General features: G+C 36.6%; 1 protein-coding gene across 1 annotated transcript in view; it reads left to right on the top strand.

Moving 5' to 3' along the window:
• BBS9 (Bardet-Biedl syndrome 9) overlaps positions 1-19,926 on the top strand; it is a 604,103-nt gene that overhangs the window by 248,126 nt on the left and 336,051 nt on the right. The window contains exons 13-16 of the mRNA XM_006832142.1: positions 5,514-5,590; positions 8,913-8,966; positions 14,978-15,080; positions 17,622-17,726. Of these exons, the coding sequence (XP_006832205.1) occupies positions 5,514-5,590; positions 8,913-8,966; positions 14,978-15,080; positions 17,622-17,726 (339 nt within the window). The remainder of the gene's footprint in view (positions 1-5,513; positions 5,591-8,912; positions 8,967-14,977; positions 15,081-17,621; positions 17,727-19,926) is intronic.

Genomic DNA, 19,926 nt, shown 5'->3' with positions numbered 1-19,926 from the left:
TTTTGCAAGACCAATGACGTCTTCATTGCAAAACCCTTTTTCAAACAACATAAAAGACAACTATACACATGGACCTCGCCAGATGGAACACACAGAAATCAAATAGACTACATCTGTGGAAAGAGATGGTGGAAAAGCTCCATATCATCAGCCAAAACAAGGCCAGGGCCAGACTTTGGAGCTGACCATCCACTGTTCATATGCAAGTTCATGCTGAAGCTGAAGAAAATGAAAACAAGTCCACGAGAGCCAAAATAGGACCGTAACCACATCCCATTTGAATTTAGAGATCTTATTTAATACATTAGTCACTAAAGACTGGAGACCAGAGAGTTGTGGCATGACATCATGAACATCATACAGGAAGAAAGCAAAAGATCATTAAGAATACAAGACAGAAGGAAAGACCAAATTGGATGTCAGAAGAGACTGTGAAATTTGCCCTCCAGAGTAGAGATTCTAACGCAAATGATAGAAATGAGGAGTACAAGAGCTAAATAGAAAATTTCAAAGAGCTTCTCATCAGGACAAAGTCAAATATAACAAAATGTGCAAAGACCTGGAATTGGAAAACCTAAAGGGAAGTATACACTCTGCATTTCTAAGGTGAGGAAATGGAAGAAAAAACTCAAGCCTTGACTTGCGGTATTGAAGGGCTCTGTGGGGGGAAACATTGAATGATGTGGAAAGCATCAAAAGAAGATGGAAGGAATACACAAAGTCACTGTACCAAAAATAAATAGTCGATGTTCAACCATTTTAAGAAGTAGCGCATGATCAAGAGCCAGTGATCCTGAAGGAAGAAGTCCAAGGCACGTTGGAGTCATTGGCAAAGAACAAGACTCCGGGAATTGATGGACTACAAATTGAAATCTTTCAATTAACTGATGCAGCACTGTATGCACTCACTTATCCATGCCAAGAAATTTGGAAGACACCTGGGCAACTGATTGGAAGAAATTTCTATTTGTGCCAATTCCAAAGAGAGGTGACTCAATGAAAATGAAATTCATTGGAAAATACCATTAATTATTTCATACAAGTAAAATTTTGCAATAATTCATAAACGACTGCAAACGTACATTGACAGTGAACTTTCAGAGGTTCAAGCAGGATTCAGAAGAGGAAGTGGAATGAGGGATATCATTGCTGATGTCAGGTAGTTCTTGGCTGAAAGCAGAGTACACCAGAAAGGTGTTTACTTATGCTTTATTGAATATGCAAAAACTTTCAATTGTATGGATTTGGACAACATTGTGGAGGATGAGTATTCTGGAACACTTAATTGTGCTCATGAGGAACCTGTAGTAGACCAAGGGGCAGTTGTTCGAACAGAACAAGGGAGCACTGAATGGTTTAAGGTGAGCAAAGATGTGTGCTAGAGTTATATTTTTTCACCATACTTATTCAATCTGTATGCTGAACACATAATCCGAGAAGCTGAATTATATGAAGAAAAAAGTGGCATCAGGATTGGAGGAAGACTCATGAACCACATGTGATACACAGACGATACAACCTTGCTTGCTGAAAGTGAAGAAGTCTTCAAATGCTTACTGATGAAGATCAGACATCATAGCCATTTTATGGGTTGCACCTCAATTTAAAGAAACCCAAAATCCTCACCACTGGACCAATAAATAGCATCAAGATAAATGGAGAAAAGATTGGCGTTGTCAAAAACTTCATTTTGCTTGTATCAATCATCAACTCTCATGGAAGCAGCAGTAAAGAAATCAAATTTGCACAAGGCAAATCTGCTGTACAAGACCTTTTTAAAGTGTTCAAGAGGAATTGTGTCGATTTGGGGACTAAGGTGTGCCTGACCCATGCCATGGTATTTTCAGTAACCTCATATGCATGTGAAAGTTGGGCAGTGAATAAGGAAGACTGTAAAAGAATTGGTGCATTTGAGTTATGGTATTGGAGGAGAATATTAAAAGTTCCATGGACCGCCAAAAGAACAAGCAAATCTGTGTTGTAAGAAGTATAGCCAGAGTGCCCCTTTGAAGCCTCGATGGCCAGACTTCATCTCTCATACTTTGGACATTTTATCAGGAGGGAGCAGTCCCTGGAGACGGATATCATGTTTGGTAAAGTGGAGAGTCAGAGAAAAAGAGGAAGGCCGCCCAACTGGATGGGTTGGCACAATGGCATCAGCAATGGGCTCATACGTAGAAATTATTATGAGGTTGGGGCAGAACCGGGCAATGTTTTGTACTGTTGTGTGTAGATTCACTATGATTTGGTACCAACTCAATGGCACCTAACAACAGTAACTACCACAAAAATCTATTTGATGTTAGCTTCCCCATTCAAGTAGAGAATGATTAAAATTTCACCTGTCACATTGCAATATGCGTATTTTCTCCATTTTAAATACTATTGCTTATGGGTTTCACGAAATTGAAATTTTTACTTTGTCACTTAAAAGTATAATTGAGAAATATGAAATTTGCAGGGTTCATTAAGAAAGTTAATGTGGCTTTTCAGTCCAGATATTTTGTCTGGAGATTGATTTTGACCTTTCCATAAACAATGTGCTAATGATATTTTGATCAACAATTGTGTATAAAATTTCTAAAAAAAATCACTTACAGCTAACAGTAATTTCGTGGTGGCCATTGTGATGCCCTTGGGTGAGAGGGTGAAGACTGATTTTCTTGTCATTGTCTTGATCCTTATGCGTAGCTTGAAATGACTGTTAATTACACTAGGGATGTACCTACAGGCTTGGGTGCAGAGTTCATTATTTACAGAATCTCAAATTATAGTTAAGTGTGACGTTCACTGCCTCTTCCATACAACTATCATTTGGCTTTATTCCTAAAAAAGAAACAAATAGAAATTTTTGATAAAGAGACTTTAAGATTTTTTTTATTTCCTAATGTGGAAAATATTAGTATTCTGTACTCAAATAAAACTGTGTTATGTTTTGGAAATTAAATACCTGAGGATGGCTCAGGACTGGGCAGTGTTTTGTTCTGTTTCTCATTGGATCGCTATGAGTAGGAACTTACTTGAAAGCATGTAGCAACAAGAAATTATATAAACGTACCAAATGGTTTATTATAGAAGATTTGTTGTAAGGTGCAGTTGAGTTGGTTCTGATTCATAGTGACCCTGTGCACAACAGAACGAAGTACTGCCTGGTTCTCCTCCATCCTCACAATCATTGTGTGTTTGAGCCCATTGTAGTAACCACTGTGTCAATCCATCTCATTGGGTCTTTACTCAGTTTTGATGACTTTACCTTTGACTTTACTTTACCAAGGATGATGTCCTTTTTATAATGTGTCCAAAGTCCATGAAGCAAAGTCTCACCATCCTGGTTTCTAAAGAGTATTCTAACTGTACTTCTTCCAAGACAGATTCGTTTATTCTTCTGGCAGCCCATGGTACTTTCAACATTTGTCAACACCATAACTCAAATGCATTAATTCTTTCCCAGTCTTTCTTATTCACTGTCCAGCTTTCACATGCATATGGGATGGTTGAAAATGTCATGACCTGTGGCAAGAGTACCTTAATTCTAGTGACAACTTTCCTCCCTAACACTTCAAACTGGTTTTGTGCAACAGATTTACCCCTATAATGCCTCTTGGCTGCTGCTTCCATGAGCATTGATTGGGGATGCAAGTAAAATGAAGTTGTTATTTTCATGATGTTATTTATTGATCCAATTGTGAGGATTTTTGTTTTTGTTACATTCAGGTACAATCCAGACAAAAAATTATGAGAAGTTAAAACTCTGAACTTTTTGCTGACCTTATTATTCATTTTAGGTTACTTATTTTAGTACAGTGGCTTTAACTTGCAAGACTAATTTTGTTTTGTGGGTTTTGTTTAGTACTTAAGGATTGTTTTCAAAGTAAGACTTTCAGCAAAATTGAAAGCCAGTTTAAAGAGTACATTTTGTTGTACACATGGTGCATATTATCTGCTGTAATAAAAGTTTTTTTGAAGCTGATTTTATGTGTTTAAGTTCTATGAGGAATGCATGCTGTAAACATGAAATTATAGTAATAATTTCTGTATGGCTCATGGATTCTGAAGCTGTTCATATTCATCTCATTAGTGTGAATAGTGCCTAGCAGTTTTGTTACCAGTAGTCAGCAGCATCTGCTGGTAGGCACTCAAAGATGGAATTTCCTTATTGTTTAGATAGTTGGTTGGGTATAAAGGAATGGGTGTAGCCATGAGATAGATTCTAACACAGTTGTGTTTGCAAGAAGAGAGAGAGCGAGCAGTTTAGACATGGGGAATATAAATGAAAACCTGTACCCTGTTGGGAATGAACTATATATACATGGTAGCTCAAATGGGTGCAACTCCTTTGATGATAGTTTGTCTTTAACTACCAAAATATGAAAGATACATATCATCATATCATCCTGTGACTCAACAAGTCTATGCTTGCCATCATACATTCCCATCAATATTGTAAGATTTGGAATGGGAATTCCCATAGCTCAGTGAAAATACCAAAGGTTGCTCAATGCTCTCCCAATAACCATTTCTCGATTCTTGTTTATTAAAAGAATACCAAGCCAACTATCCACTCTTAAACTACTTCCCCTCATCATCCCACAATGTATTGTTAATATGAGCAGCACAGTGCTTATCTACTGACATGTAATTTCCCAATCTCTTTTGCCGCTTACAGTGGGCCAGCAAGATGTGGGTGGAAGTTGTTCAAGGAGCGGCTTTCAGAAAGCTCCTTAAGTAGGTTGAGTCAACTACAGATGTGAGGACAGGAGCTCCCGAAGCCATCCTGACTAATAGATGACCCTATGAAAGAAGGAATCAAAGTTTCTGGTGATTATGTTGTTGTTGTTGCTGTTGTTATGTGCCATGGAGTCGGTTCCAGCTCATATTGCCCCTTTGTAGGGTTTCCAAGAAATGGCTAGTGGATTTGAACCGCCAATTTTGCAGTTCAAAACGACATTGCTATCGAGTGCTTATCCTATAACAACACACCTTGACTGTGGAGCTGCCCAATTACCCTAGACTGCCAACCTTTGGATTTCATTTATAATTTTACAATAAGAATTTAGCTTCTACCTTGTTTTAGCCATATTTGAATATTGTTATAAGCGTCCAAAATAATTCTAAATTATGTATCTTCAAAGAAGGTAACCACATAAAAATGTTTCTAATATTCAAAGGTTAGAGACAACTTAGCTGCCCCAGATATCATTCCCAACAGGGTACAGGTTTTCAGCAGAGGGTATTATCCCCACACTGCAGATCAACCGTTGGGTCATACATACCTCAGTGAATATTTTTGAAGACAGATTTTCTATTACAACATTATTAGAGAGTATCAAACTTCTAATTCTGTACTGTATTAGGTTTTTCAACTTGTGAGTATGACTATGTTATATTAAAAAAAAAAATTTAAATATGTTATCTATAAACCTTTGGGGAAAAAAAGATATATATTGTAGCTTTTACTTTATGTTCATTTAAATATCTTTTCTTTTCCTTTTTCTTTTTTTTTTAAACTACAGGTGTTTGGCCCATGACTGAGAGAGAAGATGACTTGACAGTTTCTGCCATGGTTTCGCCTAATTTTGATTCGGTGTCTGTAGGTGTATTTGCAGATATTAAAGGGGTTTCTGATAGTGGTGGGCTCTGATGAACTGGCATTATGGCATCAATTTAAATTCTGAACCTCCCAGTAAAAACTTGTGGGCAGATAAATTTTTTTAGGTTTTGTTGCTTTCTAGATTAAAAACATTTCTAGATCTCTGAGGAAATCTTTGGGGAGAAAATTATTATGAGTGGGCCAGAAAAAGGGGAGGAGGAACAGGGGCAGAAGAGATTCTTTTCTTCTTCTGATTCTATTTTGTGTTAATTTCTTTTTAATTAAAAAAACACACAAAACTTTCTTAATTCTAGAGTATTGAATTAATCCTAATTGAGATGAGTAATTCTAACCCCATGAGGCTTTAAAATTTTTTATTCTTTTTAAGATTCATTGACATCATGTTTGTGAATAACTTAACTTAGGGACTGATAACTTAAAGTCCTTAATATACTGTAGGGAGTCCTGATGTGACTTTGTAGGATAAACACTGTATTGCTAACTGCAAGGTTGGTGGCTCAAACCTACTGGCCACTCCTTGGAAACCCTGTATAGAGTCTCTATGAGTCGGAACTGACTTGACAGCATTTAACAACAACAATACATTGTGGGATGATGAGGGGAAGTAGTTTAAGAGTGGATAGTTGGCTTGGGAACTGTGTTTCCTCCATTTATGTGGCCTCGTACAACTTAAATTTCATAGTCTCAATGTTACCTTCTGTAAAGCGGGGATAACAACAGAATCTACTTGGTTATTTATAATTATTCATCATTATCGTCATTACAAATTATATTTTACTTCGTCCAACATCGTCATCCTCGTTATCATCAGTACCTACCTATCACTACTTGTCTTGTTCACTGTCATATCTTCGTTGTTGTTAAGTGCTGTTGAGTTGGTTCCCACTCATAGCGACCCCATGTAGGGTTTCCAAGTGGTTTTCCTACAGTACCACAGCAGGCCATATCCATAGTGTCTGTCACATAGTGGACATTCAAAGAAAATTATTCCATGAATGAATAAATAAACTGGGAGAGAAGAGAGATGAAAGGGGGCCTGTTCTTGGTTACATTACTCCATTTCCTTGTTTATTTTTCTTTGGCTACTTTTTTGACTATGTTTGGTTATATCTCATTATTTATAATTTGGGAAAAATCTATTGTTTATCTGTGTCTCTACAAGAAGTTGATCAATTTAGGCAAGGCATTGAATTCACTGGTTTTTGATGTATTTGGAGTTCTTATCACATAATTCTACCTGGGAAATGACCTCAATATTTGAGTATCAGAACATAATATAATAAGTGATTGTCGTGAGTTTTTTAAAGATTTAACGTTAGTATAAACAGCCAACCTGAGTTGTGATAAAAATCACGTTACCAGTGCCATAGCGTAGTAAATTGGATACACTTAAAAAAAAAAAGGACTATATATGAAAGGAACATTCACCCAGCTAAGTCGCATAGTAGAAGCACTGTTTTAACACTGGCCATTCAGCATACACCATTTCTCACTCTACCTGAAGGGTGTAGTCTGAGTGGAACATTTCTGCTTAGTTAGCTGACAAATGTACATACATTTTCTTGCCTTGGAAATGATTATTTTTTTCCTTTGGGCAATTTATATAATTTTTAAAAGGTTCTCTTAATCATAGGCTATTTGGAATGAGGAATTCACTTTCCGTTTTTTGAGAAATGTTGGGTCTTTGTAGGCAAGGATTTCATGTAGTAGCATTATATTTTAATGTATGTTTCCCTACTGGTAACACGGAGTGCTCTTTCCTCTCAACTGGGTGTCTATTTCTAGCTTCCTTTTCCTTGTCTTACTATTTTTCTTAAGAGATTTCTTGAGAGTATCATATTCATCCCATTGGAAAACATTCATCCTGTGATTCATGTGTCTAAGGTGCTGTGGTATCTTCTTAGGGTCATTTCTCTCTAGCTATTTTATGTTCTTTAAGAGCTGCTGTTCTGGAAGTATCTAGGTGTTTAGAAATGAGCTGAGGACAGGAAACAGGAGATGCTGGTTTCTCTTGTATATCTGTGGACATATAAGTGTAAAATATTTCCTGGATTTTAGGTAATACTAAAAAGGCTTGGTTTAATAATTTATTTTGAATCACTATTATGAAAGTGCATATCTCAAAAAAACCTGACAGGCAGATTTATATCAGAATGGAACTTTTTATAGAGGAGACAAGCATTGCTTTTCTATCTCTCTTAGTGAGACACTGGATTAGGATTCAAAACTATTTCCTACGGAGCCATAAATAAAATAATGAATCTCCCATTTCTTAATTCTGGTGCTGTCCAGTAACATCATAGTGACCCTTATTGCTTAGAAGTGACTTAGTTACAAAGAATCTAAATGGATTAAAGCACAATGGCTCGGATTCATTAGTCTGATGTAGACTTTATGGAAATTCCTATGGGTAGTATTAAAAAATGTTACACCTTGGTCTTAGTCTGTTCTAGAGGGACCATTCCTTTCCCTCAATCTTTCCAAGCTGATTTTCAAAGGCTGCTTATTGAATCAGTTCATGATATGCACTAGTAAAAAAAAGTATGTTCTTGTTGTTGTTAAGTGCCATCGAGTCGATTCCAACCCATAGAAACTCTGTATAGGGTTTCCGATTACAGCTGATGAGCTTGAACCACCGACCTTGCAGTTCAAATGACTTTGCCATCTGACACATTAGCCCACAGCGCCACACCAGGACTCAAAAAAAAAGTAAACTCCCATTTGAATTGTTTTTCTAGGTGTTGTTGTTAAGTGCTGTTCAGTCAGTTCCGACTCATAGCAACCCTGGATAGTAGGGTCCCTGAGGCTTTAAATCTTTGTGGGAGTGCAAAGTCTCAAGGCCACTCAAGCTCTGTATCATTATTGCATGTCATTAATCAGAATAAAACATACCTTTATTAGAAAGTTGAAAATTTAAGGGCCTAAAAGAATGGCATAATCTTTTAGCTGTGACATACAAGGAGACCATCTCCTATAAAATATAAAGAACAAGTTAATAGAAACAATTAGTTTCAATGTTTAAGTAAATTTGGAATTTGATGGGTTTAATAAAATATGTGACCTTAGCTTTCCTTTTTTATGGAGTGGCTCTTTTAAATATTAGCTCATGACTTTCCAAACCAAAGTATCAAAAAGTCCCGTTGACTTTGTAGTTTGCCACCACAGTGATAAATCCTTTATAGCTGGTTTCCTGTTTTTTTTTGGTGAGAAGTATATATTGTACCCACTGTGTTTACTCATTGCTATGTAACAATTGAAATAACTCTTTCCTGTCTTCTCTCCTCGATTCTGGTGTCTGCAGCAAGCCGCTGATGTTGGAGTGGGAACTGACCTTGTTCCTTCAGTCACTGTAAAGGTATTGTACCATGGCTTTAGACTGTAATACATAAACAGTGTTACATATTTGATCACATCTGTCACTATTATCACCCTCTAAGTAGCTTATGGAAATACACAATAAACATTTGAGAAGTCTATATTTTCCTCAGCCTGGGAGAGTGAATAGATAACCTTCATTGTAACCTACATATCTAACACTGATAATTGCATCTACAGCAAAGTGTATATAAATAAGCATTTTAAATGATTTATTTCTGCCATCATTTAAATGCTTAGCATGATTCAGGGTTCTTTTTTTCTTTTTCTAGAAATGCAATTGAGGTTTTAAGTATGCTAAAGGAATTGTGTCATTACCATTCATAATAAACCAACCAATTGATATCGTAACATAAATAAAACTCTTGGAAATACCGAAGATCATATGAATGCTAATATTATCTTTCTCTATGTATTTGTGTTTTTTTGAAAAGAATTTCTAATCTCCGATCTGCCATAACATTAGCTTTAAATGGATGTATTTATAGCAAGAAACTATTCAATGAAGAAGCCACAAAGCAGAGTAGTGACAAATTGGCAGTTCTGGAATAATGGAATATAAAGGATGTGGTTTGGTTAAAAGTTTTAGTTCTATCCTTGTAGAATTTTAGAGCTAGAACTCAAATGTAGAACTCTCTCAAGGCTTTTAGATTAAAGTGTGGTAATCAGTCAGCACATTATTAAGCTAAAAATATTTATCGCTACCCAGACCTTGGAAGCCAGGGAAAGTTGTGGATTTTGGCGATTCACTTAGTCAAAACTTGGACGGGGCTTTATGTTTTCTTAGATTATGGGTTGCTGTCCTTGGAGGAGCTTGACAGGGAACCAGACTTTACCAATTGTGTTCGCTTACTCTGGATCCAGCGGGTGGCCCAAGTGTGGAGATCTTTGGTAGAAGTTGAAGGGAGACCAATCTTACAACAGTTTCCTAAGCTAATTTTTTTGGATTCTTGCCACTGGAAACAAGGGTGGTCTTTTTCCCAGTCCCCCTTCCCCTATCCAATCAAAGCCTCTATCTCATTAATACTTCTGAGTCTGGAAAAGCATTAATGGCAAGAAATCAAACACTTGGGCGAGAGGGAGGACTGCAGAGTTCCAGGACTGATCTATAGTCTGTTGTATAGGGAAAACTCTTGTAAACCTATCTAATTATTTTGTTCAGGTACATACATCTAACAATTTAGAAGTACACTGCAGATTGCAAAAAGAAGTCTTATACCAAAACCAGATAACATTGCTCATGCTGATTTTTTCCCTCTAATCATACAGTTCTTAGGCTTCCATGTATTAATAGCCACTTGAAAAGGATGGCTTGTCAGTCCTGGAAAATTCTCCTTCTTTAGTGGAATTTACTGTATTTGGGAGTGACTGAGTCACATCTCTGTTTTTCATTGCCATTTTAATGCACAAGCAAGAAAGCAAAACACAAGGGGTGCACAAAATCGACTGGACTTACATAGCAGACACAATGACTTCCTGATTCTGTCTGACAGTTTCTATACAAATTTCTCCTATAAATCTCTCCTTATGGCCTTTTATAACAACCACGGCCAAGATATATAACCATGCAAGTTTCCATCATAATAAATCCTGTTAATTGAGAAAAGTTTTCCATCCGTTCCAAGTGAACGAAGATGTGGCTACCTTGAGTATGTGTGCGTGATGCGTGACCATCTATTCTAGGCAACGAGGCAGAATGGGTGCTCATACCTGGCCTTTGGAGTCATATTTATATATTTAGGATAAAACTTCAGATTATATTTCCTAAGGATCTGATTTCATTTTGTTAGAAGCGGAAAATAGCATGGAAAATTCTTGTATTAACGTTTATATTTTCCCCTTAATATTCTATAATTATTTTTCTCTTAAAAATATGACGTTTATGATCTCGCCAAGTCTTTAACTCTTTTCTTGGCTCCAACACAAGTATTCTTTGTTACTGTAGTTACTTTCATCACATACTTCCTTGATTCACATTTGAAAAGGCCTAGGCCATTGTTGGGGTTTAATAAATCTGTGTATGAGAGATATCATCATGCCTGTGCCTGGCAGAGTCAGAATGTCTGCTGTATTACAGATGGGTCATTACTACTTTTAGGCTTTTTCATTTTCACTTTTAGAACCAAGACTTCTTGAAATGGTCTTGGTCACAATTTTCAGCTTGAGCATGTTTATTGGCTGTATGGTCTATGGTCTTGGACATGTCATTTAGCTTTTCTGAATCTCTGTTTACTAAACTGTAAAATGGGGATACTTTTTTCAGTTGCAGGGTTATATTGAGACTGCCACAGTAGGTCAAGTCGCATGGGCTCTGGATTCCTACATCTCACATGTAAATTGTTGTTCTACTTATAATCAGAGTGGCCTTGGACAAATTACTTATCCTCTCCAAGCCCCAATTTTCTATTCTGTAAAATAGTATATAATGGTAGTACCTGTTTTATAAGAAGTCCTGGCAGCGAAGTGGGTTACACATTGGGCTGCTAACCACACGGTCAGCAGTTTGAATCCACCAGTGTCTCCGAATGAGAAAGATGAGGCTTTCCGCTCCCATAAAGGAAATCCTATATAGCAGGGATAGGGAATGTCTGGCCCGTAGGCTGTACAAGGCCTGTGAAATCATTTGGTCTGGTCCTACCAAGGCAGCCACAGTTCTAGTCCTTACATAATGTTGTTGTTAAGTGCCATCAAGTTGGTTCTGACTCACAGCGACCCTGTATAGGGTTTCCAAGGAGTGGCTGGTGAGTTTGAACTCCAGACCTTATTGTTCAAACCTATTTTGTGGTCCAGTGCTTTATCCCACAGTGCCACACCTCTATCAGGTTAGTTTTAAATTGATAATTTTGTGTGGTCCACGAATGATGTTATAAATAGCCAAATGACCTTTGGCAGAAAAAAGTTTCCCCAGCCCCGCTACACAGGGTCGCTATGAGTTGGAATTAATTCAACAGCACGCCATCACCCGTTTTACACTGTTTTGAAGATTACATGAAAAATGTACACAAATCATCTATTAGCATTGTTTTTGTGCGATATTCAGTCTTTTCTGCCTGTGTAGGCTTTCTGAGAGTGCCAGTGGGTTTGAACTGCCGATTTTGCGGTTTTCAGTCTTATCCTACCATGCTACACCAGGGCTCTGCACATATGAAAAAATATGTAATGGCTGCTGTCATTAATATTACCAAGTTTACTTTAGAATATATATGACTGCTTGTATATTATTATCAATATCATTATATGATGATATTATTAATTACTTAAATTGTATCGTGTTTACTTAGTGGACTAGCTATCTGAAAGGGAGTCGTCTGTGGGGCTTTCTCAGTTTTTTTCTTCCCATAAGTACCATGAAGATTTTATTTAAAAAGTTCACTTACAATGGTCAGACATCATTAAAGAAACTTTATTGTCTATCCATTGTCCATGTATTCTCAGTGTTTACATATTGAAAACCAAGGATTCCTTGTTCATTTCCTATTCTGTTTATCTGCATAAATAATTGTCTCCAGAAATTGTTATTTTGCAGATAAAAATTTTTGCATTTATTTAAAAATTGTACAGAATACCCACATCACTTAAAATTAAAGTAAGTCATTTACTAAATTGAATTCTACATATAATTTAGGAGTGATGTATGCCTTTTACACAAGAAAAATTTAAAGCTACTTAAATAAGTATGTTTTTGCAAAGGCAAAAATTATGTCTGTTGATGATGAAATGTGTCTCTCTACTGTACTAGAACCTAGTAAGCTAAATTGAACTCTTTCGTAGCAAGACACCATAGAGAAGAGTCGTTCTCAACTCTTGTATATAAGATCCAAATTAAAAATTAAATCACATTAAAAATTATCAGTGTCCTTGCTTACCCCAGAGATTGTTTTGATGATCTCTAGCAACCCTTTTTAGGCAGGAGATTGTGCTAAGTCTCTACCAATCATGTGGGATGAAGTCATCCAATAGTGACTTTTCAATGACCTGAAACCACAGAAGACTAAATCGAAAGGGAGAAAATGCTCCAGGAAAGCAGGGTCTCTAAGCCTTTTCTTTGGTAACCTGAAAATGTCATTTCCTTAGCACTATGGCCAGCAAAGATCCGTGGGCCAGATATTTTCTGCTGAAATAACACTCCTCCTCGGGAGGGAGTGAGGAAGTCCAAGCTTTGTCTACTCAAATCCACCTCATCTCCCAGGCAGACTATTACCCCAGAGTTCTTACCTATTGCTTCTTGTTGGGGTGGGAGCACTTTCACGTGTCATCAAGCAACTTGTAACCAGGTTGGGAACGCAGCAGTCAATATTGACATTACGTTTTATTACTTTATTAAATATTTTCTAGAATCAGTTGTATCATATATTTTTGTGTTAGGAGAAAATGCATTGCTTTATATATATCTGTTGTTGTTGTTGTTGTTAAGTTGTTAAGTACTGTTGAGTCAGTTCTGAGTTACAGCGACCCTGTATAGGGTTCCCGAGGAGTGACTGGTGAACTTGAACTGTCGACCTTGTGGTTCAAACTGACTTTGCATTAACCCTCATCACCGCACCAGGACTCCCATTTAGCTAGACTACTCTTATCTTCACCTCGATAGATCACTGATAAAGAAATCTTTAAAGAATAATGAACTTGTACAAAAGGAAATATACTAATGCGGAAACAGACTAATAATTCATCATAATATTTTCATTCTACTTGAGAACAGTGAACATACATATAATCTTTCAAGTGATTATTCAACAGTCATGAGGGAAGATAGTGTATGTTTTGCTTGGATTTTGCTTTGCTTTATTGACATAATTTACACAATATACAAGTCACTCATTTTAAGTTTACAGTGTTTTTTAGTATATTCACAGAGTTGCACAACCAACATTATATTCTCATTCGACCCCCTAAAAGAAACCCTGTACCTATTAGCTGTCACTTCCCATTCTGGTCTGACATTCCCCCTTTTCTAGGTGTAAACAGCCACTAATTTACTTTCTGTCTCTTATGAGGGGGCTTCAAAAATTTGAGGAAAATGGAATTAAAAAGATAATAGATTTTTTTTTGTTTTTTTTACAGGTTTTTTGTTTTGTTTTGTTTTTAAGCTTCCTTGTATATTTGCCTAATCTGGACATTTTAATATAAATACAATCATACATGATGTGGTCTTCTGTTAGTAACTTTTTCACTTAGTATAATTTTTAAGGTTCATTCATGTTGTGTCATGTATTATACATAATTTCTTTTATTGTTGTCACTGATAAAGGGGGCTTAAAAAGTTCCTGGGAAAATGTAATTAGAAAACAATGGCATTTTTCCATAAGATTTTTGAAGCCCCCTTGTATTGTAGGGATATAATATATTTTCTTTATCTGTTCGTCAGTTGATGGACATTTGGGTTAGTTCTACTTTTTTGGCAATTATCAATAATGTTGCTATGAATGTTTGCATAAAAGTTTTTATGTGGACCTATGTTTTTGTTTCTACTGGGGGACACACACCTAGGAGTGGAACTGCAGGGTGATGTGGTTAATTTGTATTTAATGGTTTAAGAAATGGACAAAAACTATTTTCCTCATTGGCTGTACTATTTTAAATTCCTACCAGCAACCTGTACAGGGTCGCTATGGGTCTGAATTGACTCTACGGCACTTAACAACAACAACCAGCAATGTATGAGGCTCCTAGTTTCTCCATACCCTCACCAATTCTGTTTATAGCCATTGGTGATTGCAGTGGTATCTGCGTGTGGTTTTAATTTATAGTTAATTGGCATTTCCTAACAACTAATGATGGCAAGTAGCTTTCATGAGCTTATTGGCTGTTTATTTCTCTGCCCTGGAGAATTGTCATCCAGCTCTCTAACCCATTTTGAAGTGAGTAGACTATTTTAATGTACCACTGATGTTGCATGTTTTGTGGCTACTCATTTTTTCTCAAGTGATTTTTTTTGTGTTATTCTATCAACTTGGATGCAGTATCCTAATGAACTACATTTCTGTTTTATAGGTCACACTGCAGAGTCGGCTGCCACTGCAAAAAGCCAAATTATCAGTTTATGTGCAACCACCGTTAGCACTGACCTGTAGTCAGTTTACCTTTGAATGTATGGGTAAGAAAGTTTACCATGGCATGAGCATTTTTTTTAGTTTGGGTTTTGTTTGTATTTTTTCCTCCGAGCATCAAGCATGAGTATTCATTCAATCAGTATCTGTTGAGTTTAATTACGTATTAAGGCTTATAGATTTCTAAGTGTTTTCCTTAACTAGTTGGAAGTTAATACAATTAATTGATAAAAATACTATAATTTTAACTTTTTCTTTCTTCATTTGTCTTTAGTGACCTATTCAGTGAATCAGCAAGGGATTGGGAAAAGACTATTAGCTTTGGAGTCTGGACTGAACTTGACTCTTGGCGCTGACTCTAAGTGGTGTTGTTACACGCTGTCGAGTTGGTTCCAACTTGTATCAGCCCTGTATAGGGTTTCCAAGCAGTGACTTGTGGGTTTAAATTTCTGGCCTTGCAGTTAGCAGTCCAGTGCATATCCTACAGCACCATACCAGGACTCTACTCAATGTGTAACCTTGTGAAAACCACTCATTATTCACTTGGGGCCTCAGTTTTTTTAATCTGCAAAAAGGGGGGTAATATATTTTAGAGGTTGTTTTAAGGATTCAATTAGATAATGAATCTATGTAAGATAGATGTAAAAATGTCTAAAATGGTTATGTTGTTAAGTGCCGTTGATTCCCTTCCGACTCCCTTGTATAGGGCTTCCAAGGAGTGGCTGGTGGGTTTGAACCACCAACCTTGTGGTTAGCAATCTAGTGCTTCTCCTACAGCACCACACACTTCATAAATAGCAACTTTTAGTAAGATTTCTCCCCCAACTCCTTATGTCCAAGTTATCGACAAGTCCTGTGAAATGTTCACTGAACTATTTTCAAGTCTTTTTCTTTCTTTGTTTTCTGCTAGTGTTCTGTTAGACTAATATCTCTTTCTCATGAAGCTAAGAACTGCCCTCTTTTTATTTTGCTTCCTTAGCTGAGTGTCTTGCATTTAATCAAATTCATCGAATATCACAATGACCTACAAAACCATTGCCTTACAATTAGAAGAAAACATCCAAGTAAAATGAATAATCATAAAATGATGTAACATGTTGTAACATAAGTAGTAGATTAAAATGTTCTACCCAGTTAAAAGTGGGCTAAAGAGTTTCTCTGAATGGGCGCTCAATAAATCCTCATCGGATGAGTGAATGGTTGAACGATTACATGAAGTAACCTTGTAGGTGCTTCTCTACCATTGGTTTTTTCACTTAATTTTCTAGTTATTCACAATACTTCCCAATTTATCTTTATAAAGCACTTTCTGACCAATTCATACTTCTGGTGTCTTAGTTATCTAGTGCTGCCATGACAGAAGTACCACAAGTGGATGGCCTTAGTAACCAGAAATGTATTCTTTCACAGTTTAAGAGCGTAGTGGATTATGAGCTGGACTGCTAACCACAGTGCCAGAAGTGTGAAGCTACTTGCTCTTTCGTGGGTGAACTAGGAGGCTTTCTGCTCCCATGAAGATTTACATCCTCAGAAGCTGTATACAGGGTCTCTATGAGTCAGAACTGATTCCACAACACGCAGCCACCCCCATCACCACAGTTTAAGAGGCTAGAAGTTCGATTTCAGTGTAATGACTCTGGAGAAAGGTTCTTGTCTCCTTTCAGCCTCTGTAGGCCCAGCATGCCTTAGAGATCTCCATGGGTCTTAGCATCAATCTTCCCCTGGATCGAGGTTCTTCACAGTGCAGGGACCCCAGGTCCAGAGGACGTATTCCACTCCTGGTGCTAGTAGGACCTCCTTTCTCTGTTCATCTCTTTTATCTCTTGCAAGACAAAAGATGTTGAATGCCCAACCTTGGGATTCTCCCATAAATCGGGTCAGGGTGGTGGTAAGATTAAGGAACTCTGATAGCCAGAAAAAGATGCTCCCACAAAGATTTACAGACTTGGAAACCCTATATAGGATCATGATGAGTAACAACCGACTTGATGGCACACAACCAACACCATTCCACCCTTAATCCCCTTACTGATTGTTCACATCAAATCACATCAAGGGAGATAGCTGTATCTCAACTGCCAAACCACTGAGGATCCTGGCCCAGTCAAGTTAACAGAGAACCTTAACTATTACATTTAGTTTAAAATCTCAGATGGCTCTCAAATTCACACATATACACACAGACTCACACACACACACACACCCCTGCCTGCCCTTCCATTTTATCTTTTCCCTTGCAGTCTTTGTTTCTAGGTATGACAGAGTAATATTTTTTGGTATTGTCTTGCTTGTTTGTGTTTGTTTCTGTGTTCATACTGCCTGTTCATTGGAGTAAGGGAAGCTAGTGTAGTAGAGTGTTCGGTGCCTTTGCTTTCTAGTTAGTTTCTAGCTCTAATATTAGCTCTGGGACCTCGGGTAAGCTTTTCAATCTCCGTGTTCCAGTTTCCTCAAGTAATAGAATGGGGACCATAATAGCTTCTATCTCATGGAGAACAGTATCTGACATGCAATGAATGCTTAGTAAATCTCAACTGTTGTTAATAGTCATTAAAATTGTGTAACTTACATTACTTTGAAATTGCTTATAGCACCAGAGATGACTAGAACAGTAGCCTTTTCTGTTCATTTGAGAGGAAGTTCTACACCATCGGATTTGGAAGGAAATGCTGTTGTTTCATATTCCAGACCTACAGGTAAACATACAATTGTTTATGAGTTTACAACCTAATCACTTATTTTAAATTATCGAAAGTATGAGTCAGATGCCTAAGTGCTTAAGATAGAAAAGCACACTGTAAAGGAGCTCTGGTAGCGTAGTGGTTATGAATCGGGCTGCGAACCTCAGGGTCAGCAGTTCGAAACTACCAGCTGTTCCGTGGGAGAAAGATGAGGCTTTCTGCTCCCGTAAAAGATTTACAGCCTCGGAAACCCTGTACAGGGTCGCTGTGAGTCAGAACCGACTCCACGGCACTTAACAACAACAACAACGACAACAAAGTATTATTAAATTAAACATGTTCTTTTCTCACTTTAAATAAAATTTTATGTCCCTGTTACTTTTATGTGTTATAAGTAATTCGCTATGTCTGTTAAGCTGATTTCCATATATAATGCTTGATTTCATCTTTGCAGTTAATATTGTTCTTGCTGTTAAGTGCTATCGAGTTGGTTCTGACTCATAGTGACTTTGTGTAGGGTTTCCGAGGCTGTAAATCTCTAAATCTTTATGGGAACAGAAAGCCTCATCTTTCTCCATCAGAGCAGCTGATGGGCTCAAACTGCTCACCTTGTGCTTTGCAGTCCAGCACTTATCCTACAGAGCTATCATATTCCATATTGCAGTTAGTAGTACATTTTATATATTTTCATTCCTACTAGATAAATGGATTCCTGGTGTGGCATTGTTGGATAAGCACTGAACTGTTAACTACAATGCCGGCAGTTCAAATCTACCTGTTGCTACTCGAAAACCTATACAGGGTCGCTATGTGTCAGAACTGACTTAATGGCACTAAGAACAGCACCAACTAGAATGGTATCTACTCAGATGCAATTTATTTGATCCAAAGAGAAAGGGTTAGTTAGAATTAGTGGGAAAGAGTAGTATGATGAGCCTAAAATTTAAGCATTCAATGTTTCAGACACTATTACAGTGATTAGATAGAACTCTTTAGAATCTAAAATGCTAAACTATTTAAGATTCTAATTTAGTATTTATTTAAGCAGATACACTAAAATTTGGTGTGTTTTTCTTAAAGATACTGTTTTTAGATGAGAAAAGCTTATTTTTAGCTTACTTGAGATTTGACTACTGCAAATTTCAACTTAACTTGAGTCTAACTATAGATCCTTTTTATTTTTGCACAGTGAATTCTTTATGCTAATAGCCAGATAATCAGTTGATTAATAGAAAATAAGACTTATGATTCACTGCTTCAAAACAAAACAAACTTTTAAATGTACTGATAACATACCATATTGCAGCAAATTTGTATTTGTGTTTTAAAAAACATCCCTGTTACTTTTAAAATCTTCTAGAATATTATAGTTATCTTGTTATTCTCAATTTATGCCTATTTATTTGACAACATTTTTAAAAATTGAGAAAATTTTTTCTTTGTCTAAAAATCTGACTTCTTCATTGACAGCTCTGTATGCTCTGATGTTATAACTTTTGTACACACTTTCAAAACCTATTTCTTCTGCTTTGTGAAACATTTTGTTTTAAAAGTGGGGGGGAGAATTTTTTAGCTGGAAATAGCCACTTTGACTATTTACCTGTATTTTAACTTCAGAATCTATAAATTTTTTTTTTTTTTTTTTTTGCTTTAAACAACTTTGCTAGAGCTGACTTCACAAAGAAATACATAACTTCCATAAGGCACTAAGGAATGCTGGACATTTTGGTTGTGTAATCCTGAAAAGAACATTGGTATTTTTAATGTTATTGTCATTTTGAGTTATGAAATTAAAAAGTGAGAAACACTTGACTAAAATCTTTATGTCATTTATCATTAATCAAGTACTTAATAATCAAAGGTATTGTTGTACCTTTTGCTCTTGTTACATTACCAATATATAGTCTTAGATAGTTCCAATACCTTAATTTGACTGATTTATTCCTTTTCAAGAAAAAGTAGTGACTACTTGAAAATAAAATGAAATACAGAAATAGGTAACAGGAAGTAAACTAAAGTTTAAAAATACAATATAGAGTTATACCATCTGTGAATTTATGGGTTCAGATATCATTTTTGGATGTTATTAAGGAGCCCTGGTAGTGTAGTGATTACCCATTGGGCTTGCTAACTGAAAGGTCAGTAGTTGGAATCTACAAACCCCTCCTCTGGAGAAAGATGAAGGCTTTCTGCTCCCATAATGATTTACTGCCTC

The sequence above is a fragment of the Chrysochloris asiatica genome, unplaced genomic scaffold, assembly GCF_000296735.1.
Source record: "Chrysochloris asiatica unplaced genomic scaffold, ChrAsi1.0 scaffold00006, whole genome shotgun sequence".
In the NCBI taxonomy this organism is placed as follows: Eukaryota; Metazoa; Chordata; class Mammalia; order Afrosoricida; family Chrysochloridae; genus Chrysochloris; species Chrysochloris asiatica.
This window is presented reverse-complemented; position numbering and strand designations above follow the sequence as displayed.